This window comes from Caloenas nicobarica, chromosome 18 (assembly GCF_036013445.1).
Source record: "Caloenas nicobarica isolate bCalNic1 chromosome 18, bCalNic1.hap1, whole genome shotgun sequence".
Classification (NCBI taxonomy): domain Eukaryota; kingdom Metazoa; phylum Chordata; class Aves; order Columbiformes; family Columbidae; genus Caloenas; species Caloenas nicobarica.
The window spans coordinates 5,906,425-5,931,745 of record NC_088262.1 but is presented as its reverse complement, the minus strand read 5'-3'; the positions used below and the strand labels follow the sequence as shown (position 1 = coordinate 5,931,745).

The following is a 25,321-nucleotide window of genomic DNA, read 5'->3' as shown; positions in this document are numbered from 1 at the left end:
TTTTATAGTGAATGCGACACAACAAATTAGTTCATATCCATTTATTTGACAGTGCTCAACATGACTAAGCTAACCGTGGTGGGCATTGCTGCCGGGTCCCTGGCTGGAGCGAGATGACGCGTTCCGAAGGCACAATCCATCGCGGAAACTCCTTTCACTCATAGATCCAATCATGGGCACAAGATTTGAAGTCTATGAGCTCTGCAGGCTTGAACCACAGGTTGATCTCTTTCTGGGCGCTTTCTATGGAGTCGCTGCCGTGAATGATGTTTCTGGGGAAGGAGATAAACACACTGTTTCATATAAAAATATACTTTCAGCAACCTGTAGTTCTCCATAAGGAAAAACTGGGATGAAGCAGCTAGAGCTGTGAGACTATGCCTGAAGGTACGATATTCAAATATCTACTACAGGAGCTAATTCAGCTGGACGGGGGGACTACGGCTACTCCCCAACAGCGGGCAATGCCCCGACTGATCTTACATGGAGCTCTGATGAGGAGCTGTGTTTCAAAAAAACAGACAGTTTTGTACCAAGCCATTTTCTTAAGTGGCAGTTACGGACTGTGACCTGCAAATAAAATAACCATCAGACTGGGATCTCTACCAACAATTTTGACTTTCCAGAATAAAATACTACCACTACTGAGGTTTTTAATGTCGACTGATAACAAACTGAGCACAAACCTTCCTACTTGAATGCAGAAGTCACCACGGATGGTACCAGGCTTGGAGTCAGCAGGGTTTGTCTCCCCCAGCATTACTCTCCCAGTTTTAACCACGTTGAGTCCTTCCCACACCTTAAGGAAAAAAGACAAACCCTATTAATCTGTGCTTATACAAAATACCAAAGATTTTCTTTGCTAGTAACTTAACACTTTGTAAAGAAACAACCTCCCAGCAGCGATGGGATAAGGACAGCCTGATGAGCTACAGGCGCTCCTAGTTCGGTACGTAGTCAAAACCGAGGGAGATGCTACGAGGACAATTTTGTTGGGTTTTGGGGGAGTGCAAAAACGAATTGCACAGAAGATGGGTTTCTGTGAGAGAGGGCAATCCCAGAGCCCAACCCTTTTTTCCCCCCGAACAAAAGATTCTTTTGTGCACGAGACTGTCTTTCAGGAATTTTGCTTAATCTATGCTAAGCCTTTTAATATGCAATTTATACATGCACGCTTTCCTTCTTAACTAGTAACTTCTTACTTGGTTGTCTCTGTTTTAATTTTGGTTTTATTGTGCCACTATCAGAACTGGGTAGTTTGAAAGTGTGTTTCCTTAACAGTATATCTGAATATTTTTAAATTATTTACAGAGTGAGACAAATATATTTAACAAAGTCCTCTTTAAAGTTAAAATCAAGCTGCTTACCATGGCCACAATAGGGCCGGAGTTCATGTATTTGACCAAACCAGGGTAGAATGGTCGGTCTTTGAGGTCAATGTAATGTTGCTTGAGAAGTTCTTCGGAGGCCTTTAAAAGGACAGATGAAACATTAAATATCACTTCAAAATATCATCCCAGAAAAGCCATAAGACTACAGCAATAAAGACTGGACTCGCCAGTCATTAATATTATCGACAGTAGCTGCAATGCTTTTACGGGATTCAATGAAAGCTCCTGCTGTAAAATTAAGGCGCGCATGAAACGCCATTTTTTTGGTAGTAGTGTCATTGTTGCGAGTTGTCAAAATTATTTCTTTGCTTTAGATTAATCCTCAGCAACACGCCGAGGACACGATGTCGGGTGATGCTGCGTGACGCAGCCTTTCAGTCAAGGTCGTTTCAGCTCGCTCAGTCAGGCCACGTTTGGCCATCCGAGCAAATTTTGCTTCCTTAGGAAATGGCAGAGAGAGAAAACGCGGCCTGACGTGTGACGCGGTACGTCCAGCTCCTGGGCGAATTCAGCACCAGATCCCCATTCTGGCGCAGGAAGAGCCGCGCAGGGAGATACAGAAGTACAGATGGAAGTGCTTGCTGTGGCAGGTGCGGGGCCAGCGCTCAGGCCACAGCGGTTCCCGGGCGCAGGGACTTACGTGCACGAACTTCATGCCCACCAGCCGGAACCCCTTCTGCTCGAACCGCTTGATGATCTCCCCCACCAGCCCCCGCTGGACGCCGTCGGGCTTGATGGCGATGAAGGTCCGCTCGCAGTTGGCAGCCATGGCGCTGCGGGCACAGGGACGCGCTCGCCTCAGGCCCGGCCCCAAGGTCGGAAGGAGCCGCCGCCCGCCCCGCCATGGCGGCTCCGCGCCCACGTGGCACCGGGCTGGCCTCGTCCCTTCCCCGGGCCCGCCGCGCTCGGCCCGCGGGGCCCCGCTGCCTGCCCTGCCCTCCCCTCCCCTCCGCCGCTCGCCGGGCCCAGCCCCGCCGCGCCGCCCCTCACCTCGCCGGAGCTCCCGCAGCCGCTGCCGCCCGCCCCGCAGCCGCCGAAGGAAGAGGAGGAGGAGGCGGCGGGCGGGCCCCGCATCCCCCGCCCTGCGCAGAGGAGGAGCCGCCCGGCCTCCGGCGCTTGGGGGCGGGCGCGGCGGGGCTGGGGGCTCGCTTGGGAGCGCGCCCGCCCACACCCGCCAGCCCGCGCTGCCGGGGCCGGGCCGCTGCGGCCGGCGGGCGCTGCCCCGGGCCTGGCGGGCGCCGCTCCGGGCCTGGCGGGGCCGCTGCCCCGGGCCTGGCGGGCGCTGCCCCGGGCCTGGCGGGGCCGCTGCCCCGGGCCTGGCGGGGCCGCTGCCCCGGGCCTGGCGGGGCCGCTGCCCCGGGCCTGGCGGGCGCCGCTCCGGGCCTGGCGGGCGCCGCTCCGGGCCTGGCGGGCGCTGCCCCGGGCCTGGCGGGCGCCGCTCCGGGCCTGGCGGGCGCCGCTGCCCTGCCCCCGAACCCCGGCAGCTGCTGGCCGGGCTGTGCCCAGCGGCACCTGGCGCCTTCCCCGCCCCCGGGCTGCTGACTCCAGTTGCATCAGCGGGGAACCAGCCTTTTCCTCGAAAAAGGTTAAGGATGTTTAACTACGCTGAACCGTTTTTAGCTGAGGTATCGCTTTTTCCAGAGGTTGCTACTGCCGGCGCAGCCGAACCGAAGCGGCACGCCTTACAGCTGCTTGGAATTGTGTTTTTCTGTAAGCCGGGACAGTTAGTGGTGATATTTATTTTATTGGGATACGGGAAGGTGAAGTTGCAAAGCGTCAAAGGGCAGGTGTAAAACTCCACAGGCCCTGGACCTGCATCACTATGAGAATTAAGGGAGAGTGCTGTTACTTCTTTTTACTACTTGGTACGGTACTAATTTACAAAACATTATATCTTCCCGAGCTAGCTATAATCACTAAAGAAATACCCTTTGTGGTACTTACAGCCCCTTATTGATGGGCCACTTACAGTTAGTGAAACTGAATGTGCTCCGACATCTCAGGTGTGCGGGATATCGCATTTCTTGGAGAGATGGCTGAGCTCCACCTCGCTCCCAATGCATTAGAAATACCCTTCAGTAGCTTTCTGAGAACCCCCACTTCTCCAGATAACACGGATTTCTGTATTTCGTAGTGAGCAAATCAAGAAAGAGAAACCTCAACTAATCCTTCAAGAAAAAAGGAACTGGAGTCCGCTGATCTTTGCACATGTTTGTCTAAAAATCTTTAATTTATCTTCTATAGCAACAAGTATTTTCAGAAGAGAAGCCAACAACCTCACCTACAGTTTTTTGTTTAGGGAATTTGTTCCCTCTCCTAATAGTCATTAATTAGCTTTAAGACAACATAATGAAAATTACCTTTTATTTCACTTAACAAACAGCAAATGTTTTATTTTGTGCCATCTCTTTTTCGGAGTCAGATATCTTCACAAAGCATTGAATTCAACATTCATTGCACAGTTTAACATTTGAAACAAGAACTCACTGTAGGGAAAAATCTAGGAGTTTGAACACTAACTTCATTAAACTCCTGCTTTTAACGAATACAATGTTGCAGATAAATAAATACATAATATTAACCCCGACGCATTTCTTTTCCCTCATCCAGCACAGCTAGTGAGTATTGTTAAAATTCCTGCAGGAGGCTAACAGGTTTCTTTGATAGGAGCACACACCTCTACTGAAGCACGTTTAGCAGTACGATGATTCTATTTCTTTACATGATTAAATAAATAAATACAAAATAATGCTACAGTCACTCCTGAAATACCTTATCCAAGAACAGTTTGCTCTGGAGTTCCAGCTGTTAAGGAAAGAACACAAAAAACAGGTTAATTATTGGCTGTTCAGTCAGTAAAGCAAACATCACTCTCGTTGCTCTGTCAAGGTCAGGAGTGCTACAGTGAAGTGGCTGAGGGTGGATCGCCCTCATCCATCCTCACATTAATCTCCTTTTCACATAAAAGGGCATTTCAGAAAGCCTGGCGTATTAATCCTTCCTTTAAAAGCTAAATAAATCCCATGTGGGGGGAAAAAAAGTAAGTTGAAACAGTGTCAGTCTAGAGGAAAGTTGTCATTTTAATCACAGCTGCGCTCTGTGTGCAGGCACAGCGCGTTCTGGAGGGAGACACAAATAAGCTTTTTTCTGCAGCTGTTTTGGGCATGGAGATTCGCTTGATATCAAGTTCAATCCTCAACGTTCGGGCACACTATCAATATACTTACATAACACCAGTTGTCCTCTAATGTTTTGACAAAATTAACTTTTTGCACTGAACCATTTGCATATTTATTTATATTAAAAAAATTACCTCTTTTTTTTCTGTTTATCAAAATATCCTCTTTGACTACAGAGTGAAAATTTATGTATGTGTCATTAACAATGAAAGTTTTACTTCTCTGTGTTTCAATCTGTCACACCCAGAAGCAGCTTTTTAAAAGCACAATTCCATCTATAGCTTGACAGCTTTTTAACCAAAGCAGCAGCAAACACTGACTGTATTTAATATTTACTACAGAGCAACTTCACAGATTTCTGGGACGGGTTTCTACCAGTTTATATGAAGCAGTAAGGATACCCAAAGGTGTAGGCTCCGTTTTACTCATAGATCCATTCGTGAGCACAGCTTCTGTAATCAACCAGTTCTTCAGGAGCGAACCACAAGTTGATCTCTGTCTCAGCACTTTCTACAGAATCACTTCCGTGAATGATGTTCCTAGGAAAAGAAAAGGTGGATATAAAAGTAATAGAATCCTTGAACTCAAAGCAAGCTTTGTTTTTTAAAGCGGTCTCCATTCTAGAGAGAAGTTGTGTGTAATTGTGAAGCAGTGGCAGGCACAGAGCATGCAGGCCCAGCTTTGATCAGCACTTTTGTCAATGGGGAAGACCACAAGTTGACTTTCATCTTTAGATCATGACCTTACATGGGCACAGGGAACGGCAGCTCCGTGCGCAAGATAGAGAAGGATGGAGTGCAGTTCCTGCATATATCATGACATACCACCGGACATGTAGTGTCTTTAGATTATACCAATAGTTTGAAAATGTACCTTCCAACTTGAACACAGAGGTCACCGCGAATAGTGCCAGGCTTTGAATCGAATGGATTAGTTTCCCCCAGCATCACTCTTCCAGTCTTAACCACGTTAAGACCCTCCCACACCTTAAAAAAAAAAAAAAATCCATTGAGATTATTAAATTTTAGCAGTAGTTAAAGTAGCAAGAGTTAATCACACCTTGCCGAATTACACAATGCTGCCCATCATGGCACAAATCACCAACTGAATATTCCTAATAGCAAGACATATTTTATTGCCAATTTGTCTGTCAGATTCTTGAAGCGTCTGCTGGAGTTCTCCCCTTCTGCACAATACTCTCCCAGCAAGGATGGGAAGAGAACAATTCTAAATCTCAGTATTGTCAACAGCCTTACAAACTGGCTGCTCACTGAAGATCTGGACCTCCAGCTCAACTATTTTAAAAATACACTATCGGGGCGGGGGGCGGGGGGGGAAGGAGAAAATTCCTTCTAATGAAGTTAAGATTGAAAAAGGTTTTCAAAGTTAATATAGCTTAGGAGTATAGCAAAAATATTTCACCATTTTTCAGCTTGCTTAATACATGGCATTTCATAGCGGGTTTTTTGTGCAGGTTTACTGTTTTTCAAGGTCTGAGCTTTGGTTCCCCCCTTAGCCTTGCCCTCTTCCTCAACATACTGACTCACAGGAGAGAAAGATCATGAAAAAAGATTAAGGGAAGAGGAGTTAAGAGTACACCTTCCTAATTACAGTATTTGAATCCAGGTTTTTAAGTCCTTTAAACTAGAATTCAGTAGGTAACACAATCTTATTGCAGGTAAGACAATTAATCAGTAAATTTTTCTTGGCTGAGCTTCATTTTTAAGAACTCACCATAGCTACCACAGGTCCAGAGTGCATATACTGCACCAGACCGTCGTAGAACGGCCGGTCCTTTAGGTCAATGTAGTGTTCTCTCAGAAGGTCTTCAGAGGCCTGTGTTAAAAACCAACCAACAACAAAAAAAGTTTACTTTAAGAGCCTAGGAGCACACTGAAATCACATAGATTAACCACAGAGCACTATTAATCCTAAAACTTGCACGCACTTTAAAATGCGGCATTTCTGGCATGTTCCTAGTACTTCTGGTCAATATGAATTTGAACCGTTGGCTTTAACCACACCTGGACTTGAAAAGAATCTTCACAATACAGCCAGTTTATGTGAGCCGGTATTTGTAAGGTATGGGATGCACCTAAAAGAACACTCTCTTCAGACTAAGGACATCAAGTTACTAAAATTAGCGTGCTTAGCATGTCTAAAGCATTTAGCCAGAGCTGGGAATTGGAACTTTTCCAAAATATCCAAAAAGACTCCTCAACATTTCAGGTTTAATTGTTCTGAAGACTGCGTCTGTCAGTACGGCACGCTGCCCTATTTTAAGGCTGCGGTTTGTATGAAAAAGGAGACATACAAATTAAGGAAGGCTCACGTGTATTAATTTCATGGCCACCAGTTTGAATCCTTTCTGTTCAAACCGCTTGATGATTTCTCCCACCAGTCCCCGCTGGACTCCGTCAGGCTTGATAGCGATGAACGTGCGCTCGGCGACAGAAGCCATTGTCCTAAGGAGAAAGGGAATAAAAGTCATTATTCCAGGACCAGCAGCCAAGTGCAATCACAGTCCTGTATCACGTGTAATATCAGCTGTTATTATAATTAAATCAGCCACAGCTGAAGGTCATTAACCCACGATCTGCACTGATTTGATAAATCAATCATTGTACATGGGTTTCCGCAAGTGCTACAAAAGTTTAAAAGAATAACGGCGTGCCAAATATAGAAACAAATACTTAGCAAATATTAAAATCAGGAAAACTCTAAATGGAATGGAAGGTAAAGATTGTCATAGACACAGCTCCAAGCGCAGCGTGGGAGGCTGCAATTTAGGGCAAAGTAGGCTGAATAAATCCATATGCATCCTTTTAATCTGCAGACCAATGTTACCGGAGTTGTTTTGTTTTGTTTTGGTGCAAGTGTGTGTATGGACGCAGATAACAGATGGATGCAGATAACGTATGGATGCAGATAACGTGTGGGTGCAGGCCCGGGGGCCTGCAGGGGAGGCTGGCACTGGACCCGGTATTATTAATTCGTGCTGTTTCAGTAAAGCGCTGAAACGGGCCGGGGTTCAGCTCCGGCCCGGACGGGGAGGGGAGCGGGGGGAGGCCCTTCTGCCGAACCGGGGGGTGTCCTGCCTCCCGCCCCGCCCCGGCTCACCTGCTGGCGGCCCCGCTTGGCTCTGGCGGGCCCGGCTGGCTCTGGCGGGCCCGGCTGGCTCTGGCGGGCCCGGCGCGGCAGCCGAGGCCGGTCAAGCGGCGGCTTAACCCGGAGCCGCCCCCGCCGGGGCCGCCACCTCGGGCCGGCCGGTTGCCATGGCGACGGCGCGGCCTCCCGCCTGCAGGGGGCGCTGCCGCGGGCGCCTCCGTGTCTCCGTCCCGACCCCCGGGACACCCCCGGGTGTCAGCCCGCACCTCCGCTCCTCATCCGCTAATGGGATCTGGGTCCCTGCTCCCTTTTCACCTCCCGGCGCGCCCGTCCGACCTGTCACCGCCTGCGACACCCGCTCCGCCGCCTCAGCACCGAGCGCACGGTGTCTGCTGGCGCTTTGTACCACCGGCTGCCGATTTTCCGGTTTCCAGGGTATTTAAAGTGAGGATGCAAGGGAAACGCCCTTTCCCAGCATTTCAGGCTTAGCTGCTGAATCTCATTTTTATTTAACATGGGCACACCAAATTATTTGAATAAAGACCTTATTATAGAACCACAGAATCGTTTTGGTTGGAAAAGACCTGAAGATGATCGAGTCCAACCATTAACCTAGCACTGTCACACTGTTCTATGTTCCCTCTTTAATGAAGGCAATTGTTTTTTCCCTAGTTATACTGTGTTAAATCTCCAAGTCAAAACACCCTTCACCAATTTACCCCTTCACTCTTGTGCTTTGAGCATCCCATTCCCTCTGAGAGATCTGCGGATAACACATCTGGACGCCCGAGTTCTTGTGTTCTCAGCCTGTCCTGCTGAGAGGAAATCCCTGCTTGTCCTGGTTTTGTTTCTCAGACTGGGATGAACTTCCCAGGCTCTCCTCCCTGGCTCTTCTTGAAAGCACAATAACGTGGATTTCACGTCCCTCTGGGCAGGATTTAGCCGTTGCTTAACAGGGGTGAGCTCAGCTTTTTGACAGCACGGATTTCCTTACTTGGGATCCCTTCCCTACAATCCATCACACATCCATGTCATTTGGTTCTGGTGGGAGAATCTAGATCTGACATAAATGTCTGTTCAACCAACCTGTTTACCAGTATTCAGGGGTCTTTTTTTCCAGGTATGATCGGACTCTGGTTACTCATTTTTCCAAGGTCTCTGATTTAAGGAAAGGTGTTTTAAAAGCCACAGCATTGTACCTTCTAGCAAGTCCCACTTGAAGTTATGTTGGACTTAGAATTTCTGCGTATTCTCCTGCTACTGTCAATCCACTACATTCTATTGTTTCAATACACATTTATTTACAACGTTTCATACTACAAAAACAAGGTCTAATACTGTAATCCTCACTAAGGCAAAATAATATTTAATAACAGAAAAAAGGTCTCTAGAAACAGGATGTTTAGAATAATATTCCCTCAAAAGCAGCAACGGGACATCTATTTCCAGCCTGGTTAAAACCATGTCATTTAACGATTAAAGCTCAGACGTGCCATAAGGTGGGCAAGCGCTATTTGCAGCTTTACCACAGTCTGCTGGGTGATCTTTGCCAAGTCTTTTAACCTCATTCTGAGATTAATCCACGATTAGCAGAGCATGTTGTGCATTATCAGAAGCATGCTTCCTTGTTAATTTTAATGTGTAAATGAACAGCTTTCCTACTTGTTGAAAATTCTACCAAAATTACTAAATTACATTGAAAATTACATGTTTACCTAAAATGCAAAGAAGTAGTCAATCTAGGCAAATAATTTCCTAAAAACAGATTGATCATGGGAAGAGAAAGTAAAGACCTTCAAAGTCCTCAGTGAGTGAATTAAGTATAATTACTGAGCTCAGGCCATTTACACATTACCAGTACAGATTTTTAAAACATGCCTAAGGCAAAAGGCTGACTGTGAGAGTCTCCAGACTTCAGAATTCAAACACAGCCCCAGCTGTATAATGATCTTTCGGCCCCAGCTTTATAAAGATCTCAGCTAACAGCCTGTATTTGTACCCCTCGGAACATTCGGGGAGTTCTCACGGGACTCACATTTTGTGCTGGGCACCTCTTGCTCCTTAAACCCAGACTTGTAAGTCTGGCAAGTCCCAGTTAAGCTCTTCTCACCCCATACCAATTCAAGGCCTAATTTTCTTCCCTGAAAAATTGTAAATCAATTTACTTTCAAATAAACTGTTATTTCTAAGGACAGGGAATATACTTTTTCCTTATTATCCAGAAAACTAATTTCTTTTTCAGGCAGTTATTTCCCCAAGAGTGTGAATTGCATTTTTCTGTAGTAGTTACCATAGACCGCCACTGCTTTCAAAGCTACACAGACAGTACTATCGGGTTTCGTTATTCTGTTTCATATGCTTGATTGGTTTACTAAATTGACAGGTCATCAAGTCTCTTAATGTCCTGGCAAGCGACTAGGATATAATTCCATAACTACTTCTATTTTAATCCATCCCTGACTTTGCGATCTCACACCGACTGCAAGGTTCACATCACAGAATGTGATCACAGTGACTGTCAATAAGATATATTTTCACACCACTTGAAACTTGGCTCCCAGGTCGTTTTTCTAATGTTCCTCTTTTTAAATACTTCATTTATCCATGGTGGAAAACCCCCAGGTAACTAGAAATAAAACAGGAGCACAAATGGCTCTGTTCTACCTGTGCTCGCCCGTCTGGCTGCAGCTCTAACGGCAACCGCCTGCCCGTTCAGTGATGGACTCGCTCCAGCTGTGAAAGAAAACCGCATCTATCAATTTTGCTAATAGAAACAGGATAAAAATAGCACATCCTCAGACAGCCTTCCCTTAAAGGCTGTCAGCAGACACCTTGACCCATTTTTGCCATCTGTCAGAACGCACGTCTTTTGAGCTGATGTATTTGTGCAATTTGCCGAGTACGATGGCGATAACTATAAAACGCCACAGAGAAAAGGATCTCTGCTACAATTCAAGATGTTGGGTATTTTTATCCTCCCAATAGTCTGCAGTTGTTTAGAATTGTCCTCACATTATGCAACATTACACATGAATAACGTGGTGTGGTCTGGGTTGAAAAGTCCACTGCAATTATTAAGAGACATGGCCAGGCAACCTCTTCCCGAGAGCAGAGCGGAGCCACCTCTCACCTCCGGCTGGTTGCCGTCTTCCTACAAGGTTTATTCAGCCTCACTAAAAACCCCACAAGTCAATAACCCCCAGCCCAAAGGCTCTCGGTGCCTCTGCAACACAGGCAGCTGAGGGAAATGGGAAACTACGTGTGACCTAAAGGGAGAGAGAAATTCTGACAGGAACAAGTAAAGATTGCCGTCCACGGCAGACAGTGGACAAATGTAGAGAAGCTGCAGTTTTTCTCAGTGGACAACGGCTAAAGAGAAATGCGAAAAAAAGAAAAAAATCATAGGGATTATTTCCAATAATTTAAATGAAAATTTCACTTGAGGAGATGTGAGTAGGGAAATACATATTGCGTCTTTTTAAAAAATTACTTTTTGGCTAAAATGATGTAATTTTTTGCTATAGTTAAAAGGCAAACATTTTCTTTCCTTTTGCCATGTTTATAAATACATTCGTACTTTAACTGCCTATGCCCTGGCTGTGCTACGTTAAATATTAGCTTAGGAGGTTGATGTCTAAACGGAACTCGCAAGAAATCCAATATACAGGGCTGAAGTCTTTTCTTCTTCTCATTCCTGCACAGACCCACTAGCTTAGTACATAAAGACAACGCAGCACATGCATTTAAAGCACAGTTACTGTCTTAGGATCAGTCCAAATGAGAGAAAATACTGTGCAAACCTCTACTGCTCTCCAGTGGAAATTAATGCAATAACCACAGTTAAACTTCCACCAGTTCTCAGGCTTCTGCGTGTTTTAAAACACCCATTTCTTTGTTCCTGCACTGTCACTAGGCCACCCAGTTCCTCAGCCCCCTTGTGTGTGAAATACTTTTACTTAGTGATTGTGATTTCCCCAAATATTAACTGCATGATAAAAATGAGGGATGTGAAGCAGCTCCAAAACTTTCCAATCTCACTAGATGTTTTCACATTTACAGTAAATGTCTAGATCAGCTCACATTGTTCCTATGATTGAACACATAACCTGGAATGGACTTCAGTTTCCCAAATCCCAGGAAAACCAATCTCTCTTAGCACGTGCAAGATGCTTTTTAAGTTGGGTTATTGCTAAGAGAACAGGATTCCTGATTTGAATTTATCTGGAGACCTTATTAGAAAGAAAAGGTCTTTCGGCTGTCGGAGATCAGGCAACACAGCAACCCAAGCACCGTTCGGGAGCTGCCAAATCCCCAAATCTCGTTCTAGCTCTGTCCGTCACCCCTAAATGAATCACTTCATCTATTTATGCCTCTGTGCGTGCAATAAATAAATAATAACGCTTCCGCGTCTGCTGTCGGGCAGCATTTCCTCACATCTTCCACTCCAAGAGATGGAGATTAATTGTGCAACCTCTCGGGCTCGTGTCTCCCCTCCCCGCGGGGCCTCAGCGCCTCTTCTCCAGCCCCACAGCCCAACCGGCCGCGGTACCGGTATAAGCCTCTCCCCGAGGCGAACACCCCGCCTGAGGGGCCGGCACCTTCCACCCCCAACAGCGAGGCGCCTCCGCTTTTGCTCCGGTGACTCGCAGCGTGCCGCAGCCGCCCGGGCCCTCCACGGCGGCCGCCCGGGCCCTCCACGGCGGCCGCCCGGGCCCTCCACGGCGGCCGCCCGGGCCCTCCACGGCGGCCGCCCGGGCCCTCCACGGCGGCCGCCCGGGCCCTCCACGGCGGCCGCCCGGGCCCTCCACGGCGGCCGCCCGGGCCCTCCACGGCGGCCGCCCGGGCCCTCCACGGCGGCCGCCCAGCTGCTGCGGGACGCGCTTTCCCGAGGAGCCGCACGGCGGCACCCACCCGCCGCCATGCCCGCCAGGCCCCGCCCACCTCCCGCCAGGCCCCGCCCACCTCCCCGCCAGGCCCCGCCCACCTCCCCGCCAGGCCCCGCCTACCTCCCCGCCAGGCCACGCCCACCTCCCCGCCAGGCCCCGCCCCCCGCGCCGTTGCAGGCGATTGGCTCGCCCCGCCCCTCCTGCGTGACGCGCGGCCCCGCCCCGGCGCGGCGGGTGAGGTCAGTGCCGTGCGCCGCAGCCGCTCTCCGCCCCCTCCCGCCGCTCGCCCGGGCTGCAGGCGAGGCCTCGCCGCAGAGGGAGGAGGAGGCGCCGGGAGCGCTGAGCCGCCGCCGCCCCGCCGGGCCCCCCGCCGAGGGAAGGCGCTCGCCGGCAGCCATGGAGCTGGCGGACGGCGTGGTGTACCAGGAGGACCCCGGCGGCCCCGGCCCCGCCATGATGTCGGAGCGGGTGTCCGGGCTGGCGGGCTCCATCTACCGCGAGTTCGAGCGGCTCATCGGGCGCTACGACGAGGAGGTGGTGGCCGAGCTGATGCCGCTGGTGGTGGCCGTCCTGGAGAACCTGGACTCGGTGTGCGCCCACAGCCAGGAGACCAGCGTGGAGCTGGAGCTGCTGCGGGACGACAACGAGCAGCTGCTCACGCAGTACGAGCGGGAGAAGGCGCTGCGCAAACAGGCCGAGGAGGTGAGGGCGGGCGCCGGGCCCAGCGGCTGAGGCGGCAGCGGAGCCGGTGGAGGGCGGGGGCCCGTTCCCGAGCGGGGCGGCGGCTCCGGGTTTCCTCCGTGGAGGCGGGGGGGACTTCCTGCCCTCGCGGCCGCCGGGGACGGGGTGCTGGCGGCACCCGGGCTGCCCCGCGGTGGCTCCTACCGGCTCGCACGGCCCCGCGGGGCGGCTGCGGTGCGAGGGGCCGGGAGCCGCCGGGTGCAGAGAGAGCCCCGGCCCTGGCTGCTCCGGCGCCTCGGCGGAGCTGGTGCGGGCTGTGAAGGCGGCCGTGGCAGAGCTCTGTCCGTGCTGTCTGTCTGTCCACGGGCCCTCTCTCAGCGTGGCCCTTCCTGGAGGACTCTTAAATAGCTCTTCTGAAGCGCTGCTGCTCTGCCAGGCGCCAGGTCCCTAGGAGAAAAGCAGCGCTGCTGTGCAGCACAAACATGGAACCCTGCACTGACAGCTCCGCGCTTTTGCTTTCCCTCGGGAGTTTCCCCGTGGCAGGAGGTGGTTTGTCCATTTCACCCCAGTTGCAGAGGGTGTTTACAAAACAGAGTGAGAAGGCAGCGCAAAAAATATAGAAATACACGCTGTCTAGACTGTAGTTCTTCAAAGTTGGTACATAAAAGCTGCAGCCAGCAACAGGTGGTGCGGACTGTTCAGTGGCAAAAACTCTGACTTAGGATATTACTATAAAAATTTGAATGTGACTATCTGAGAGTTACTTCAGCATAAATAAGCATGCTAAGCTTGCAAGGTGATAACGCAATACAGTAGAAAGCAGCTGTGCAGGTTAAATTCCTCCAGCTCATTGTCTTGCCAAACTCCTGTAGGAAATTGGATTGACAGCATTATCTGTAATAGAACAAGCCATCTTGTGTCTGTTTCCAGACATGGTGTCCTGCGCTTATCTCTGAAGTTGTTCTTACCTGCTAAATTTTCCAAAAATCAGAAAGACATCAATACTACGGGTGAAGACTATATTGACACCAAAAACTTAATTTGGAAAATGTGAGCCCTATACAAATATTTGTATACCTAGTATTTTTAAGTAAGTGAAAAATGTTGTCTGCAGATTGTTGCAGGACTTCAGTAGTTTTCTATGAAGTAATGTGGTGTGAACAGTGTTCCCCAAACTCTTGGACCACCAAACCATTCATCCTCTTTGTCAAGCCTGTACTTGTTTTACAGGGCCTTATGGACTTCAGTCTGGCAACTATGGCCATAAAGACTTAATCCCCAGTTCTGACACAAGCTGCATGTAACAGGCTTTTTTAGGAAACATATTTTATTTTTATTAAGTGAGTAAGAAACTGATAAATATTTTCTGAACTAATTCACGAGAAAATCAATCAGGCTCGAAACACAAGCAGCATTTGCCAGATTGAAGAAAGCAGGCAGCAGAACAGAAACTGTAGTGATATGATGAAATAGAATACACTGTTAATTGTGTTGCTGTGCCTCTTCGGGAGCTGTACGTACTTCTGTTGGTAGTGCACTTCACTGCAATCTCTATTTCTTTGTGTCATGATAAATTAACTTGAGGGGCCAAGGATTTTGCAGTTTAGAAACTAATGCTCGCGCTGCAAGCCAGCTTTACTGACGCTTTCCAAGGTGCACTTGGACCAAAGGCCGTATTTTCAATTGTAAGCGTGAAGGTGGTCTTTTTGGTGTGTGCTGGGTCAGTTATGTTGTACATTTGTGAAAACATCTGGGATAGATAGAGCGTGGTGTGTATGAGAGGTATGTGTTTTATTCAGACTTGATTGTCTCAACTTTTTTTTTTTGGATGTTGAGGTAATCTGATGGGTGCAGGATGGTTGAAACGAAAGGAGGGAACGTGAATATAGCACTTGGACAACAAGTTATTGGCTTAGTGTGTTTCTTTCCTTTCATTGTGCAGGTTGCTTGTGTAATCTGATGGCAAAATGGAGAATTTTGAGTTACTAAGCTTAATATTCCGTATCATCTGTTCTAACTGTCCTGAAGAATTAGCATATCATCTTTTACTTTCTGGTTGCTGTTTTAGAAATGTTTATTTGCGGTAGTATCTTGAGCAATATTAATGGTTTACTATTTAAATAGGAATCTCCTTATACTGTTGTCCTAATTTGCCTCCTTCATTCGCTGTACTTAAAAAGTGTTGGTAAAGAAACATCTTGAAAGTTGTTGCTTGTGGACTTTTCTTATAGTGACTCAAAAAAAATTATTTCAGAAGTCCTGGGCCTGCTTTTCAGTCCTCCAGGTAACAGCCATGATCTTTTAAGTTGCAGTGAAGTCAGTTGTCTGATTTTTTAACATGATATGTTTTGTGATATAGCTAACGAAATAGAGGAACCAGCTATTCTGCTGTCCTGCTTACAGTTCTGTGTAACTTCTCTTCCCACCAAGTGAGCGTTAGGCAGCGTGTCCTGCCACAAAGAACAGGGAGAGGAAGAAGGCTTTAGGGTTCTGCTATTTTACTTCTGTAGAAGTTTACTACTGGGGGTGTGTGGCTTAGCAGAAGGTGCTTTCTGTGGACTTGGGCACAGGATAAAATCTACTCCTTTTACCCATGTCAAGCTGTCTAATATATTTTAGCTTTTCTACTGTTGGTGGGATTAAGCTGTTCTTGAAATCTTCCGTTCAATACATGGTTGCTACTTTTGCAACCATGAAAAAGGGTTTACCATCATGAAAATGAATTTAAGTAATAATGTGAACTTGATGACTGCCTTGTCTTACTGTTCCCAAAATTAACTTTCTTCCTTAGGATTATATGTTAAGTAGACACCCTGCAGGAGGAGTGTTTTCTTAATTTGAGAGAACAAAATTGAGATCCATTATACAGAAAGCTTGCTAACACAGTGTAGAAGTTACTAGGTTGTTTTGAGTTATGTATGTTTTTCTCTACCCCAAGTCCAGCTGAGCTGGCTTCATCGCTCATCTTCTCTACCTGCTCCAGGAAGAACAGGCCATTGCCTGAAAAGTTGCCATCACTGCAATAAAAGGCGGTGTCATAGGGTAAGAGAGGCTGCCAAGGACGTGGAACCTGACATCAGATCTGCTCAGTATTGCACCTGGATCGTGTGACAGGAAAACGAGTTAACGTATCAGGAAACAGAAGATGACATAAATGCAGGGAGAAATGTTTCATTTGACTACTGCTGTATAACAAAGTGATTAAATGGTTTTATACACGAGAGAGGGCTCCAAACGCATGGGCTGGGCTGTGTCATTGTGTTGTCTGAGTTCATATTTATTGCAATGACTCTTGCTGTAAACTTTAAGTTAAAAAATAATTACATGAAGACTTCAGAATCTTATTTGTGAAGTGCTTTTTCCATGCTTTTGATTGAAGGTCTTTAAGAACAGGTTAGACAAATGACGGCCTGAAATGACATAGTTGATACTGCATGGAGAAAGTGGGAAGGATTAAATGGGAGTCACCAAACATACTTTGTGAAGGTATCACAGGCCTGGACTTCAGCAGTAGGGACGTGCATCATATCCCGTGCTTACACCTCATTGTGTCCTAATCAAAATTAGGATCCAGATATCAGTGCTGAGCATCAGAGCCTTGAAGCAAGATGACCTTTTAAGGGCTGTTCCAGCCATATCTTCTGTAATCTTGTGGTGTTTAGTGTGATTGTTTTAAAGACGTGTTGGTGTTATTTAGCTTGTTCTTCTAAACAAACAAAAACCAAATAAACCTGCCTTCTTGTTAGAGTTGTGAGATATGGCTCTGCGGCTTAGGCAGTATGTCACTTATAATGTGGAAGGCTAGTTTTTTAAAATTTTTTTTAATGTCTGCCTTGGTATTTTGTGTAACCAGTAGCTTGGGTTGAAATAAAAGAATGTCTAGTATCCATACACTGAGTGGCTAACACGTTCCTACATGTGCTGCTGCATATACTTTAAATGATGCAGATGATGGTGTAGTATTTGAGTGTATTGTCAATGTCAATTAAAAAAAAAAATCTTTTAATATGGGTGTTCAGCTGGTGGTTCATCTGACTAGTCCTTCCATCGTAGTCATACAGGCTTAGTCAGGATGGGCCGATCAATCTCCTGGGGCTCCGCCTGCGTTGATACTATCACGGGAAGGAGAGAAGAAATCAAATAGAAGCATTCAAAGTCTAAAGTACTCAGTCTATGATTTGATCAGGTGTAGTTTTCAGCAGAGGGAAAAAAGTTGCTCAGCTCTAATTATAAAAGTACTTTGAAGAGTTGTAACTTCAAATCTAACTTCAACAAAATTATGGTAAACTAGTGGAAAATAACCAAACCATTTAATACAAACCCACTTTTAGTAGTTGCAGTCGAAGAACGTAGAGGAAACGCAAAATTATATCTATCTTTAGTTCATGAGTAACAATGACATTGATGGCTTTGAACGGCTGTTTGGTCGAAAGTAGAATTGTCACTGGCCTTTTGCAAGTAATGAGACACATCTGACTTCTGGAAATCATCAGAAAAGCAACTAAAAGATGTTACAGTTTTGTAATTCTTCTTTCATGTTTTCCCATGTTTAATTTAACAAACTATGTTGGTCTTTAGCCCCTGCGCCAAATTCGCGTCAAACTTTGAAGCCCTTTTTAAAAAAGGAGTCGGCTAAGAATAAGCCAGGCATGACTTGAGCCTTTTATATTAAAGGGGCAAAACTCTTGTATCACAAAGGAGTGATTAAAGAATTTAAAAGTTTGAGTTTTTTAGTGTTAAGTCAACAAACTAATATTCCCAAACTCTGGGGGGTAGAAGGACTTGGGCATATTTTTCTGAAGCAAGGGAAGAACTCATTTGAAATGGCAGAACCCGAAGCGGCGCTACCTGTGCTGGGGTCAGCTCTTCCTCAGTTGTTTCGTGGTTTGACTTCAAGCACGGTCATATGAACCCCACGCCTGGTCCTGTGATAGCTGTGGAGAGCTTGTCTGAAAGGAGCTCTTGTTCCACTTAGGTTTTGATGCATTTCTACATTGAAGTAAACTTTAAGCAAAACTACTTCTGCTGACCCTGCTAAACTGAAGCTCTTTCATAGGGTTACAAGTTTCTGCTTTTGTAAAAACTATAAACCACATAGTCTAAGACTTCATAGTAGCTTATTAAAAGTTGATGTGTGAGCTTTTGAACTATTTTTCCCACTGAGTTTTCTTAGCAATACATAAGGAAAAAATATATTCAAATCACCTATAGCATTACTATTTTTAAATTGCTGCCTCCTCTGCCTCTTTGTTTCCATGTGGTATCCAGCTACAGCTTGCTTTCTGACCCTTGAGCTGTCTTGCATGTTTATTTAGATTTTTTTTCTGTGAGGGCTCTGGTATGCTTTTCCTCCCTGCACTTAAGCCTTGTGCATAGCTTGTGTTTGTGGCCTTGCCTTCTCTCTGCAGCACAGAATAGGGAGCACTACGTGACCTCCGACATTTTTGGCTATCAGAGGTGTTTTTTGTGCTGCCAGTACACGCTGAATTTCGTGTTAAGATAAACAGCAAAAAATATGCTTTTAAAAACTTCCGTAATGATGAATTGGTAACCTTAATGTTATGAAATGTAAACACTGGTATATGCATCAGTGAACTTGGTAAGATTTTAAGTGAGACACTTTGTTAAACCAGGGTAGATGATGGTGATCAGCACAACTATAGAATGTCTGTAAATAGTTTTCTAAACAGTTGACAGATTGCAGGAGCTGGTTATGAGGTATAATATTCGATGAAGACTTGGAGCATTTTGTAATGTATCAAGTGATAACAGAAATTGGGTGGGAATCAAAAACAGCCTGTAGTTTTGGCTGGTGCTGTTGCTGGCTGTGCCTGTACCACTGCGTACAGGTGAAGGGACCTTCACCGATGCTCAGTCAAACCTGAGGGTGCCAAGACTTCGTTTTCACGTGCAGTGTTGGCAGGCAAGTGTGTGGGGTTAGGAAAGAGTGAAATAATTAATATTGATGTTAATCCTGTTTGCACCCTGCTTTGCTGTGCAGGGCTGCTGTGTCGTGTCCTATGTGCTGCTTGAAGTGCAAGTTTTTCTGCTTAAAAACAAATCTGGGAATGACTGTATCTGTTCTTTCTCATTGGGGAAGGAATTTTGTTCATGCCTTTAAAAAAAATCTTCCTTTCATTGTTGAAGCTAACTTCACCTTTTTTTTTTGTATTTAGAAATTCATCGAGTTTGAAGATTCTCAAGAACAAGAAAAAAAGGACTTGCAAACCAGAGTGGAAGCGTTGGAATCACAAACTCGACAGCTTGAACTAAAAGCAAAAAACTATGCTGATCAAAGTAAGTAAAATACATGGTGCTCCTCTTAAAGTGATATTAGTGCATTTTAGATTTCATTCTGTAGAATGATAACACATATGCTGAGTATCTGTGCTAATTCCTGTATTTTGGCGAATAACTAGGTTTAACTCTTGTGCAAGTTTGTTTTCCTTAGAATTAAGGCAAACAAATTAGCTTGTGACTTGTAATCTGATTCTTCTGGTCTCCTAGTTGTTTTGGTTTCCTTTCTGACCATGCTGTTTTCATGTTTAGCAACTTTTTCAGGAGATATTTAGAACTTATTCCCTCGTTAGTGATTATAAAATAAGCTAATTTTCTTCCCATTAAACTGTTGTCTGTGCTAGAAATAAATGTCACTACTGGAATGAGAATGCCATTGATGCTGATTCTCATTAGCTTTTGTATAATTTTTAGGGAATTATTTATTTCTATGAGGCATTTAGTTTTAACAGAGAAACAGTTAAGGAAGAACACTTCTACTTTTAGAGCTGCTCTGTGTAATTTACAAAACCGTATGTAAGTTTTGCAAAAAGGTAACATTGGTCTGTTGTCCTGAAATACTGAAAGTTACCTTGTGAATATATTGTATTTTAGACGTTCTGCTGGACTGCTTCTTACTGGTTACACAGTCATTAACTGAAACATGGTCACCAGTTTGTCTACTTATAGTTGAGTAAAGGGTAGAGGAAAAAAAATACTCAAACCCACAGAAATCTTATCTTCTCATTTCATCTCCCTCACCACGCAGTCTTACATTGAAGATGAAAGACCTATGCTGCTAATGATGGATTATTTTTTTTTCTGTGAGTCTGTTAAACATGCAACGAAGGTTATGATGTTTGGGTTTTTTATTTAACCTTCTTAGCACAGGGTAGAAATAATGATCAATGTGAATTAACGTGAACATTTTGTCAAGCTTCTAAGCTGACTTCTAATGACACAAGACTAGCATGTCTGTTAATTAATATACAGCTTTTATTGCTGGGCCATGCAGAAATGTAAAGTAAGACTGTATCAAGCCTGATAAGGTTGAGATGAGATCAGTCTCTAAAAACAGAGTCCCAGTTGTTAAAGTAGATTCTTTTCACTATTCTTTCTTCCTTTATTTCTACTCAGTCACCTTTCCTGCCTGTAACACAAGAAATTATAGCTCTCCTTTTCAGCTTAAGATATAATAATCTTTCTGTAAAGTTTAATTTTCAACAGCATGAGTGAACCTACAGCAGGGTAGAAGTATGAGTGTGCACTAGTGTTAAGATTAATGTAGGTGGCACTCAGAGCTGAATCTTTCTGAAATTTGAATGGTTTAGAATGCTGTTGGCAAATCTTCAAGGGATGTACTTTTTCAGGTCCATTGCAGTTAAAATGTTCTTGGATTCTGTACAGGCAGTGATGCAGGAACACTTCAAGCAGTCCTTGCTAGTGTAAAACAGGATGTTTGATTTCCAGTAGTGTATCTTTATAGATGAAGTCAAGCTAAAGTGGATAATTGTAAAGCATATTGTAGACACTTGCATCAGAAACACTCTGATTCTTGTGAACTGAGGGGTGTGTGTGTAAAAAGCAGCAGAAGAGGCGAAAAGAAAACATCGGAATGGGTCGAGTGGTCTGTTTTGGTACAAAGGACACTGTTTGCAGAATGTCTGTGCTCTAAGCCCACAGCCCAACCAACCTGTTAATGGGAAACCCTGTACTCTGACAACAGGATTATGGCATCAAGATTGCACAGTGTCCTATATGCCATTACTTTTTCTGTTAATACAATAAAAAGTACAAATTACTTGCACAAACAAGAAAAAGAATTTGGATTCTGGCAGTGTATGTGGCATTATACCTGGAGTTTCTATTACAGAAGTTGGACTTACATACTAATGTGTGTAACGCTATTTTATATTGTTCTGTGAATTTGTGTGACGTTCTTTTTTTGCCTTGAATATTAAGCCATCAAATAAATGTATTATTACATTGTGTGTATGTTGTATTAATGGAAGTATTTGCATGAGAACCACTGGATGTTGGCTAGAACTATTTTTTTGGTAAGAAATACTGTTGTTGAGACACCTGTCATAACAGCATAAAGTTCTGGTGTTAAAACATTGACTTTAAACAGTTCAGAAATCTTTTTATTTTATTTTATTTTCATTCTGTGATAGCAAAGATGTAGCTTTGGAGAAACCGTAGAGCTATGTTGATCATTGACTTTCGTTTAGGATTTGGGTTGATAACTTGTCTGGGACAACTCGAAAGACTGTGACGGAGATTTGAGACGCTGCTGATGCCGAGCAAGATCAAAGGGGACAAACACAGTTGTTGAACACCTAAAGAATATTATGCAAGTGAACTGGTTTTAGTGATCTAAATTTCTAGGGGGTGAAAACCATCCTCTTGTACATATTACTGAAGTAGTCCAACTCTACCGCGTTGCCTTGTTTTCTGTTTTATAGGCAAGGTGATTTGTATGCCCTGCGATACCAAAGATACTAAAGTGTCAAGTTAATTCACTGGATGTGGCTACAAGTTTTCTAGCTAGAATTCCTTTTTTCTTCTACTTCCCATACTATTGCCTGCGCATCTACACTAGTCTGTGATATTGCCGACTGTTACTGCATCAACGTTCAAAATAGCGATAGTGTTAGCATTGATGATGAGAATTGCAAATACCTGGCACAGAGCAAGCAAGCAAATGAAACCTGGCTTTGCTTTTTGTGTTGGAGTACAGAGTCTGAGATAGGAACATCAGTTTGATGTAATTAATAGTTTAGAATAGAAAACAGCTAAGATGTGGTCCTATATAATGCTTTAACTACAAGACTTTTTAGTTCTTGTAGAGAACTTCTTGTGCTATATGTGTTTTTCCTCAAACGAGGTGTGTGAGAACAAGTTTTGTCCATTAAAAGGTTTCGGCTGTTCCCTTGAGCGCTGTCCATCCTGAGCATTTAGCGAAGACTAATTAACCCTGGGAGAGCGCAGCTCCTCAGTTACACGGTAGCGTTCAGCATGATTCTATGTGCTTAAACACACACGGCAGTTAAAATTGCTCAGGAAACTGTAGTTTTGTAATGACTTATATTATAATTCTTGGGCTTTTGCTGTCTTAGTGATCATGACACTAAAAAAAAAAAGAGAAATATTGCTTTGCACTTTAATTTATCACGTGGGATTACATTCATAGCTGCATATTCAACTGGCCGGGTTGGCATAAATCTGCTGTTTGAAATTAAAGAAGTTAAATAAGCTTATTCCGCGTCAACCATTATACCAAGTTCCTGTGGTTTGCGCTTTTTTTTTCCCCTGGATTATGAATTTAAGGAGTTGCTGTCAGCTGTCTCCTAGAAGAGTGAACTACTGTGCCTTGCTCTTTCATAGGAGGGAATGGAAAGAGGGAGAGGTGACAGCGTGAGCCGGTGACACTGCTGGGAGGATTGTGAGCAGCCGTAGGTGATGAAATCCCGACTACGGGGGCAGATGCACACGGAGTCACCACTCCTGTCTGATCTATAGAGCTCGGTCCTGGTATCGTGTGGGTTGTGGCGGTTGCATAAGTCGAGTTTGCTGCCAAAAAATGGTGCAAGGTTGCATCCTGGGATATTTTGGCAAACTTTACAACTGCTTAAGAGCAGAGGGGTAAGGATTTGCGACTTCTGTTGGCGTGCAGGGGTGTGCTGCAGCAGTGGGGCTCTCAGGCCTGCACCCTGTCTCCTCGTGTCACCTTGCAGCGCTGCTCTTTGTGACTCCGATGCTTTCTTTCCCTCTGCCCTCGCCTCGTTTGCCGGCAGCGTTACCTCTGGAGATCTGTCCAGGGACAATGTTGGGACAAGCAGAGTTTTCAGCAGCTCTTACCGTCAGTCTTTAGCAGACTTGTACTGAGTGCGAGCAAGTGGTGGTGGTGGTTGGTTTTTTTTGTCATGTTTTTTTGTTTCTTTGGGGTTTTTTTGGTTTTATGACTTGACTATACTTTCATGGAATGTTTTTTTTTCTCAACAGCAGAGGGCACCTCTGAATATTGTGCAGGTGCACCAAGCATGGAAATACCAGGTTTTCAAAAAAAGTTTACTGTTTAAATTATTTTCTCCTCCTTCCCTTCCACTTCAATGATGTGTCTGAGGCAGACACCAGTCTTGGGTGTAATCTTAAACATTTCTTACAAGAGCTTGAATATATCTGACTTGCACATTATTTCAAGTGTGTGCGATGAGGCCCCTAGCTCTGCTTATAGTTAGTTTTCAGCATCAGAATGTTTCAAATTTCAACCTTGAATATGCAAAACTAGGTACTTCGAATTGTTAAAAAACTTGCAATAGGAACATGCAGCTCGCTTGTCCAGCGATGCTCCGTGAGGGGAAATGTGCTGCTTTGGGTACCGCTCGCTCTCCAGTTACCAAAAGGGGTAAGTGCCTTTCAGTCCTCATGTGATGTGCCACTGAATCTTGTGGGGGCTCTGGAGGTTTAATTTATTTGCCTTCCTTGCCTCCTTTTTTGGGAAACTGTGTTCTTTCTATGTGCTACAGGCTGTAGGTTAGTGAAATTTTTTGGAGTAAAAGATGACTGTAGTGGATTTTGACTTCCTCCAGGAATGGAACAGCTTTCGAGTGTGCTTTCTGGGGGAATCATTCTCAGAATAACGTATTTACAAGAGAATCTGAAAAACGTGATGTCTACATGGTTGAAGTGCTTTCTGATGGAGGTGGTAGGCTGGGGGAGTGGAAAGATTTGGTTCCTTTTCTGGATCTGCCTAGTGCTAAATTACAACCGAGGTGTCACGCTGCATTTGACAGAACAACCAAGGCACAGATATATTTCCATACCTCATAAGTTTATCAAACCTTAACTTTGTTATTTATACTCAAGTTAAATTGTTTGGGGAAAACTACATGTTTAAAAAACAAAACATAAACAGAAACCCCACAAAACCCAAACAAACAAACCTCACAAAACCCCAACAAACCAAGACGCAGCTCTTGATCTTCAGAGCTGCAAGTGTTGTGACACAACTTTTTGGGGTGATTGTGTTTCCCACGTCAGGTGGTTGTGCAGCAACTGATACTGCTTGCTGCAGGTTTTATTTGGCATATGAGACACACGTTTTGGCAGCTGACCTGAAAACATGCAGATTTGTTTTCCTCGGAAGCTAAACAGGACTGTGGCTTTCGCTGGCTTCAAGAGAAAATGCAAGACCAGGTTCTGTTGTGAATCTTCTGCAGACATTAGGTAGTTTATTTTATTTTTATCTGAGCTCTTCAGATCCCGGCATTATTCTAATGTACACTCAGGTAGAAAACCTCTTGACGTACAGTCTGAAGGCATCCAATACTTTGGATAACCTGTGCAGAGCTGCAGCAGCAGTTTAACACAGACCCATCTAGTTAACAAGGAGACTTTAATAGGGCCTTTCAGCTGTGAAGCTTAATGTTGTTTGAGGTTTGACTTGTGAGTTGCGTATCTATGCACGTGATGATGTGAGTAACTAAACGGGTATGAAATACATCTGTCAGTAATGCTATTTCTAGGTCTGGCTCAGCTGTAGTGTTGATTCTGAGGAATACAAGAAAGCTTTTCAATAGATCCTTGAAAGAAGTTTAAAAGTGAAGGTTTGGTCAGTGGGGGTTTGGATTGTTCCTACTTGTTTTTCAAAGGCTGGGAACAGCAGAACTAATCTTATTTCCAACAAAGGAACAGAGCAGCTTGGCGTCTTGTATTTCGTGATTAACAAATGCGGAGCTCACTGTTTGCCACGTTTTCCTCCGTGCAGCTGTTTCTCCTCTGCGTTGGTTCGTTTACA

At 45.1% G+C, this 25,321-nt stretch overlaps 2 protein-coding genes across 7 annotated transcripts in view; one reads left to right on the top strand and one right to left on the bottom strand.

The window, feature by feature from the left end:
* Nucleotides 1-26: 26 nt before the first annotated feature.
* LOC135995958 (nucleoside diphosphate kinase) lies at nucleotides 27-10,413 on the bottom strand. Of its 4 annotated transcripts, XM_065647612.1 has the most exons (7): nucleotides 6,903-7,035; nucleotides 6,305-6,406; nucleotides 5,444-5,556; nucleotides 2,032-2,164; nucleotides 1,368-1,469; nucleotides 687-799; nucleotides 27-272 (listed from the first exon to the last, which is right to left on the bottom strand). In XM_065647612.1, the coding sequence occupies exons 1-7, from the start codon at nucleotides 7,029-7,031 to the stop codon at nucleotides 155-157; spliced, it is 810 nt and encodes a 269-aa protein (XP_065503684.1). In that variant the 5' UTR covers nucleotides 7,032-7,035; the 3' UTR covers nucleotides 27-154. The 4 variants fall into 4 exon arrangements, with proteins under 4 accessions (XP_065503684.1, XP_065503683.1, XP_065503680.1 ...); XM_065647608.1 differs by lacking the exons at nucleotides 27-272; nucleotides 687-799; nucleotides 1,368-1,469; nucleotides 2,032-2,164 and adding exons at nucleotides 3,675-4,196; nucleotides 4,972-5,109; nucleotides 10,343-10,413; XM_065647609.1 differs by lacking the exons at nucleotides 27-272; nucleotides 687-799; nucleotides 1,368-1,469; nucleotides 2,032-2,164 and adding exons at nucleotides 3,675-4,184; nucleotides 4,972-5,109; nucleotides 10,343-10,413.
* A 2,400-nt stretch (nucleotides 10,414-12,813) lies between these two features.
* Nucleotides 12,814-25,321, top strand: part of SPAG9 (sperm associated antigen 9) — a 63,425-nt gene continuing 50,917 nt past the window's right edge. For 2 of the 3 annotated variants that reach the window (XM_065648166.1, XM_065648165.1), the window contains exons 1-2: nucleotides 12,814-13,266; nucleotides 19,422-19,542. In XM_065648166.1, the coding sequence (XP_065504238.1) occupies nucleotides 12,961-13,266; nucleotides 19,422-19,542 (427 nt within the window). In that variant the 5' untranslated portion in view covers nucleotides 12,814-12,960. Of the gene's footprint in view, nucleotides 13,267-19,421; nucleotides 19,543-24,731; nucleotides 24,751-25,321 lie in introns of those variants that run through there. The other variant, XM_065648167.1, reaches the window with a different exon arrangement.

Bases quoted from the DNA above. Each gene is read 5' to 3' on its own strand.
- LOC135995958 (XM_065647612.1), bottom strand. From the start codon at position 7,031: ATGGCTTCTGTCGCCGAGCGCACGTTCATCGCTATCAAGCCTGACGGA. The intron at 6,407-6,902 runs GTGAGCCTTCCT...TTTTTAACACAG, and splicing joins TGGCCATGAAATTAATACAC to GCCTCTGAAGACCTTCTGAG. The intron at 273-686 runs GTTTGTGCTCAG...CTCCTTCCCCAG, and splicing joins TTCTGCATTCAAGTAGGAAG to AAACATCATTCACGGCAGCG.